The sequence below is a fragment of the Adiantum capillus-veneris genome, chromosome 7 (genome assembly GCF_014529385.1).
Source record: "Adiantum capillus-veneris isolate H3 chromosome 7, ASM1452938v2, whole genome shotgun sequence".
NCBI lineage: Eukaryota > Viridiplantae > Streptophyta > Polypodiopsida > Polypodiales > Pteridaceae > Adiantum > Adiantum capillus-veneris.
In genome coordinates, this window is record NC_140937.1 from 68,227,543 (window position 1) to 68,234,919 (window position 7,377).

The window sequence follows — 7,377 nt, forward strand, 5'->3', positions numbered from 1 at the left end:
TAATACAACAAGATTTGCTCGACTTGTGGGTTTTATAGTTTTTGTAAAACTATGGATGCATGCCAGAGTCATGATCAATGTAATATTTGTAAGAGTTGTTGAAATGTGGGCCAAAATTAAAGGTTGGTATGTGGGTGATGAGCTTAGGGACTCGTCTGATTTTTCAAAGAGCCATTTGGACTTAAATGGCACATTTTATGGCCACTAAACCTTTTCCTTTTTGCCTATGCTTTGGAGAGTTTTGACATTAGGAAGGGAATGGGGTTTAGGAGTGGCTCTTTATATTCCATGGGACTAAAAATGAGAGAAAAATGGTTAGCTACCATATGGACTGAAATAGTGGGTGTGGAAGTCCTAAAAAGTAGGGGTCCAACTTGTAGGTCTATAGGTAAGGAGCATATCTTTATGATTAAAAAAATGAAGTACTATTAAAACATCAAGTTTTCACTCCTTTATTAAAAATTAGGGGTAAAAATTCATTCTTTCTCTCTTTAAAAACTGGCTATCCCTCCATGCACCCCCTCCCTCCCTCTTCCTCCTAAGTAGGGGATCCCTCTAAAAATGTGCATCATTTTCCCTCCTATCTTTGATGTCTCCATTGTTACTTAGCTACTTCTATTCCTTCATCAACTTCCTCCTTGAAGCTACTATTTGAATCTTCTCTTTCCTACCTCCTCTATTTGCCCACTAAACTTCCACTAGAGCTCATTGGCAATCGGTAATCGTGTCCCTCTAGTGGAGGTATTACTTGCTCTTCACTTCTTTACAATAGCTCTTTCCAAATGAGTAGCTTACGAAGCTATGGACTAGAATCTTTAGCTAGATCTTACATGGTTTCCCCTCCATTCAACCATTCATACTTCTTCCTCTTTCTTAATGTCCTAAACCTTTCACCCACAAATTTGTGCAGATATGGGGCTCATGAAAATTCAAAAGTAAGTGCAACCTTAGCAACTATATTTTTGTGGTTCCTCTCCTTGGTAAGACATTTATCCTATAAAATCATGTCCATTTTGTTGTATATACATTATATTGTTTTTACCTTTGAGCAGCCTACAGGCTCAATAAACTTTTATGTGGCTTCTTTGAGTGCTCAACATCCAAGAACTTCCTTTGAAGAAATATATTGCACTAATCTACAACAAAACAATAGATAATGGGTCGCAATCGGGTATCAATGTCTCCTGGGGTGATCATGCAACCCAGTACAAGGACTCTCATAAGGCCTTGAGAAGACACTTGTCTTCATCGCATACTGTTAAAAGGCATGGATCCTCTAGTTTAAAAAGAGCTTAGAAGGGAAGTGGATACCCTACATGGGAACACTGCATCTCAGGTGACTTGACACCTCCTTGGATCGAATAATGTTGTCAATGCATTTTAGGTGCCCCACTTTCTATATTTTTCTACCTTACCAAATGTCAAGTGGGAGTTTCTAGATTCTCCTTATGTTTTTCTGGGGGCTATTTTGCCGACTTTCTCCATCACATTTTGTGAAGTGAAACTCTATAGAGTCTTTTACAAGTAGGTACCTTTGAAGCAATTCATGTGGCCATTAACAAGCTCTAATATGCTAGCTACCTAGTAGTTGGCCTTGTCCTTACAAAAATAAGTTTTTTTCTTCCTAAACCAAATACTTTAGTGAACTCCCCATGGATTATTGTACAAGTCTCTACATAAAGTGGATTTCCATTCCAAATTAATTGGATTGTGTTATTATCTCCTCTAAAATTTGTTTGAAATATAAGGTTCTAGTGAAGGTTAAAGTTTCCATTAAAATTTCTGAAGTAAGTTATGCACTATGTAAGTCGATTTTAAAGTTTTTAAGTTTCATTCCTTACTCTAACCTCTAAGTTTCTTCATTAGCTTTAGATATGCCTACCTTGCTAGCTATTCTCCTTGTGAAAGTTGTTAAGGTATGCCTTGCAAGCCATGTAGATGCCATGGTGCTTGTGTTTTAGGGCTTCATCAACCTGGAGGCAACAAAATACTTGCATGTTGTTGATCTTATTAAATGCAGCCCACCGACCATTGTCTACTGACCACCGATCAACCGTTTTTCCATCACTTTTCCATTGTTCAACAAAGGTATTTCGACTCTTGAATTTGCTTGGTACCATCCATGATCACAAATAAAGACCTCATCAATGTGCATGCTGGAATCCACTTAATATGTGCACCACTATTGACTTCCTATATGGGAACCTTACAAATTATGCAACATATATTATGGTGGACAAAAGTGACAGATAAGCATTGTCGGTATACTAATTGAAAATGTAGAGCAAGGAAACTTTTCATGTTTGAAGATAATGAGGGACAAATTAATTGTCGTATATTCAACCTTAGGACATCACTCTAACAAGGATGATCTAATTATTTGTCCCTTTTGGTGTAGCTAGGATTTGTGTACTGACCTTCAAATAGTAAACATTATAGTGAAATTGGGATCATTTCTTGAAGCATAAGTTTAAGGTTACACACCTGCAAAATTCTAATCACCATAAAAATCTTGCACCACAAATTTCGAAGCAAAGCCCAAGCTGAGCTCACTACAAGACAATCTTATCTTGAATCTTCTTATAGGATTTGGAACCTCATGTGCAATGCCCATGTATGCGTTTCCTTTGTGGCTTAGCTGAGCTGACTAAGAATTGGTCATGTGTGGATCAAATATCAACAAAATGTTACAAATGCAACTATGCCAAATTCTGCATATGAACGAAGGACGTACGAAGTTCCGTATGGTAGCTACAAACTTACAATGAGGCAAGAATTTAAAGTTGCAAAATCACTACATTATATGAAGAGACACACAAGATACAAGTTCAGCTAATCATTTTACTACAAGAGCCATTCCACTATTAAAATTGAATGGAACAATGCTGAACACTGTGTGATTACAATATTGAGGCTTTTGTAGGAACATCCAAGACAATTTGATCCAAACTCAAGACATGGAGATCTACTTATTGATATGGGAGCATAAATTTTTTCCTTGAATGTTATTATAGCAAGGATACACATCGTCGAGTCAAGACACGCGACAGAGGAGAGGATCTACAAGCTACCATTATAATTTGGTGAGTAAAACAAGGTGAAGAATCATGTTGACATTTTAAAACAATCTAATGAAATAGCCCCACATGAGGCAATTTTATTTTTTTGAATAGAAAAGCAAAAGAGGGTGAAAAAATGTGAATTACCATTGCAACAAAGGGCTAATAACGACCTACCAAATGGACCATGTAAAGCTTTGGAATAGTACACACAGATGATGAGTGTGCATGCCAATGTGGAGAAGGAAAGGGAAATGTAGGTACGTGAAGTGTCTGCCAGCTAGCGGAGGATGCCATGTGACAGCAGAGGGGTCAGGTTCGACCCCTGCCTCAATCCCCTCAATGTCCAGTCAAAGTTTTTTTTTTCCCTAAAAAAAGCAAGCAGAGGTACAGTAGGATAACAAAAAGCAGGATGAATAGGAATTTGAGTGTTATTGTGAATAGGTGGGTGTGAGAGAGGAGGCATGTGGGTGACAAGGGCAGGGTTCGATCCCGGGTTAATCAACGACACAGTTAGTGAGGACCAAGGCAGAAGGTAAGTGGGTGGTCTTCGACCCTGGGTCGATCCACTGCAAAGCAAGTGAGAGGGCTAGTAAGGGCGCTGGCCAAGATAGTTACCAGGGGGGAAGTAGTTGCAGGTCATGAAGATGCGGCCATTGCCGCAGGTGACACGAGCACAGCCTACAAAGCGCGAGGACTTCCACACGATCTGCGTGTAGTGGCCGCAAGCATCGTAGTAGTCGCAGGAGTTGGCTCCATAGTTGTACCACCGCTTCTCATCCGCCCAGTCGCGCACCGCATCCCCCGGCGACCAATTCCTCCCACTCCCCCAAAATATGTTCTCCCCATACGGCCCATTCGAATGGTGCAACCCGCACCCGCCAAATGCCGCATTCTGATTCGCCCACCACTGCGCGTACGCTGCCAGCCTTGGGCTCCACTTCAGTGGCGGCACCCCTACCTCTGCCCTCGCCTTATTCTGTAACGCGATGAAGGACCCTGGTAGGCTGCTGCTTGCGTCGTCCCGGTAGCGCGCCCCTTCGCCGATGCTCGCCGCCACTGCTACCACCAATACCACAACTACAGGCAGTGCTGCTGATGCAGCCATGGCGCTCTTCACCTTCTTCATCACCATTCTCCACGCCTCCTGCTCTCACGCTTGCATCCCCACTGCTCCTACTTAAGAAACAGACGAGATGAGAGAGAGAGAGAGAGAGAGAGAGAGCTCACATGCACACAATACTTACAGACAGCGCCAGTCGCCCACTATTCACACTCTCCAAACAAATAGATGATCGATACTGGATTCCTTACTGGACAGAAATACAATGTAGGTTCTCCCCTCGCCCCTACGGTTCCATAGATATCGACCTCCGCAGCAAGAAGCCTCTGGGCCTGCATACGTCTACGGCACCGGCTCACTCGAGAGCTTGCTAGCTACTGCAAGCCCTTCCTCCCTGCGGCAGAAGCTGCAGCTCCCCGAGGACCTGCATATTATGGAATGAGAAAAAAATGAAGAGGAAGCAGGGAGTGCGCGATGAAGGGGACGGAACGAGGGGGTCGCACTCGATGAAGAGAATGTTGCTTTTGTGCGAGAGCCTAGATCGTAGTGGTAGGGGAGATGAAGAGCTTTCGGCCCGCATGTGAGTAGGGCCCGTCCGGCGTGAAGTTAAGAACGCAACAGAGTAGGTAGCTTGCCGCTCGTCTCTCAAAGTCAAGAATTTGCCTTGCTGTATTTGCGGCTCTAAGGCCTATGTACTAAACGCTTCACTATATTCATTTTCTATACCATCTACCTAAGGACTTGGTCACGCGATGGCTTAGTTTTTATGACAGGCTCCACGATTGCAGTTTTTGACCTGCTTAGTTTTGTAGCTATGTCTTTTTAGGCATAGTTACACAACTATATCGGTGAGATTCAATGTTCAGGTGTTCCTCTCTCTATCTGTTGTGCCTTGGTCGTCCTCTCTCTACCCGCTGCAGTCCGTGCGCCATCTTTGCAAATGTCAGAAGTGGTCGAGGCTTAGTGACAACTAAGCTTCGCGTGTTGTGTGTTAGTGGGGGAGTGGGGACAAGAAGAAAGCTAATTGTAGAAAGTCCTAAAAGCTCTCCATGAATGTAGAAGCCGTGCTAGTCCTCCCTTAACACCATGCAAAAAGGAGGTATTAAGCTATATTTTCGGTAGTAGAATTCTCTTCTCACTTTTGCAGCGCAAATGGTGGATGCTTGGGGGAAGACACACATAACACATTACATGGTGTGTTGAACATTTGATTTTTGCAAGCGAAATGCATCTGTGTGCGAAGCGAAAGTTTTGTTTTTTTTTAACACATTCTTTTTGCACATAGTGCATTTTTTCTTGACACTTACGGTTCATTAGGCATCTGGAGCAGCCAAAAAATGGAGTGCTCACACTATCAAGCAAAAGTAGTATATTTAAAAAATACACGACATTCAGGTGGATGAAAAAAGAGCAATGCCCTTCACGAGATGTTCAATTGGTTCTACAGAGTTTTAGCAGAGAGAGAGAGAGAGAGAAAGAAAACTAGAGAACAAAGAAGTTTGAAATGTATAATAGCGAAAGTGGTTAGCTTGAGTCGATCACAATCATATTATGCTTCGAGTGCAAAAGATCGATTCCAACGCCGGTTGGAGACAAGACGGTGTGATGGCAGGCGTTGGGTGAAAGTTTAATTTTTTTTTACACTAACCATTTCTATTATAAACATGCATTGTCATACAAAATGATTTGTTAAGGCCACAGTTATTAGTCCCATGGGTCAAGTTTGGCCTATTTTGGAGTCCTTTTTAATTTTGAGTGATTTTATTGAAAAAAACAATTAACTTTAAGTACTATATAAGTCAAAACTCACAACTTAAAGTTCATTTCTTGTTTGCACATTTTAGAAGATCCTCTCGAGCCCAAACATACACGCACTCATATCTTACATAACACGGACGATACACAAGAGCACACCACTACGCACAACAATGACACCACCGTCAATGACACCACTGAAAATTCGTAGCCAGCACCTTATACAGAATCCACTACTTCAAATCCACATCCGTAACCACAAGTGGATAACCCAACACAGTAAACAACTCCACACACGCAATCGCTCCTCCAACCTTCAACTCAAGAGAATCATAACACCATGTGGCAGATCTCCCACCAATCGCAACTCTAAACAGACCCACACAAGAAACAGGACCTTGAGCTCAAGCAACGGCTAGACCTGAAGCTTAAGCAACCACGACTACGCCGTGAAAATTTCCCCTGCAGGTAAAACAGAGGGTGATCAAAGTAATACCAGGTGATCATGTTTTAGAAGCACGAGATGCCAAGAGGAGGAAGAAAATGAGAGAGATAGAAAATAAACGGGCATCTGATAGAGAAGCATAGAGATTACATGAAGAACAAAGAAGACAGAGAGAGCAAAAAGAATGGCAGAGAGCCAAGGTTAAGAGAGCTCACTTGGCTGACGTATATGCACGAGCAGAGGTAGAGAGGAGAGCTCCAGACCTTCAAAAATTCCTCAGAGAGCAAAACAATGTACTAAAAAAAAAAAGGACAAGCTCATACTCGAAGAGCAACAGGCCAGAAGGAGAGCCGGAGGAAAAAGTACAAAAACGACCCTCGTCAATGGGCCAGACAAGCGACTTCTCCACCACCCCCAACAACACAGAAGAAACGATGATGGAAGCCAGGCAGGGTTGCTTTACGTGAGATTTAAAAAATATCAGAAGAGCATCGAGCCAATAATACCAAAAGCAAACTTCTCTCAAGTGGTGAGAGAAATAATGGATGAATATTCACATTCTGTTACACGTACACAGTGTGCAGCTCTATTGGCCTTACATGATGCCGCAAAGGAAATTTTGGTGCAGTTGTTCCAAGATGGCGTTTCATGTATGGTGCATGCTAAGCAAGTTACACTAAAAATTGTAGATCTATCTCTAGTGATCAATGTGAGAAATGAAGGGTGCCTCCACAAGAATTAGTTTACCCATGTAACCTCTGTTTAGGAGATTTGTAATCTTTTCATATAATATGAATGAATCAAATATCTACCATTCGGTGTAACTGTAATAATTAATTGTGTACTTTCTGTTCTTGAAGTAATTGAATTAATCAAGTTGTTAGATTTCACACCTCCACGACCATCCAAGCACCCGCCTTTTTTTGGCTTGTGCGGCGCAACCCAGCGTCGTCGTGCAATTTGGAGATCCCGCGTTTTGCAAAAAATTCACCGATAGGCGTCCCACGTTCGGCGGGTGCTTGGATGGTCGAGGAGGTGTGAACACATTACAAAAA

At 42.2% G+C, this 7,377-nt stretch overlaps 1 protein-coding gene across 4 annotated transcripts; it reads right to left on the reverse strand.

Moving 5' to 3' along the window:
• Positions 1-3,129: 3,129 nt before the first annotated feature.
• On the reverse strand, positions 3,130-4,676 carry LOC147454006 (pathogenesis-related protein PRB1-2-like). Of its 4 annotated transcripts, none has more exons than XM_086516023.1 (2): positions 4,374-4,676; positions 3,130-4,235 (listed from the first exon to the last, which is right to left on the reverse strand). In XM_086516023.1, the coding sequence occupies exon 2, from the start codon at positions 4,192-4,194 to the stop codon at positions 3,649-3,651; it is 546 nt and encodes a 181-aa protein (XP_086372149.1). In that variant the 5' UTR covers positions 4,195-4,235; positions 4,374-4,676; the 3' UTR covers positions 3,130-3,648. The 4 variants fall into 4 exon arrangements, with proteins under 4 accessions (XP_086372149.1, XP_086372148.1, XP_086372147.1 ...); XM_086516022.1 differs by having other exon boundaries at positions 3,130-4,229; positions 4,307-4,675; XM_086516021.1 differs by having other exon boundaries at positions 3,130-4,238; positions 4,307-4,675.
• Between the last annotated feature and the right edge of the window lie 2,701 nt (positions 4,677-7,377).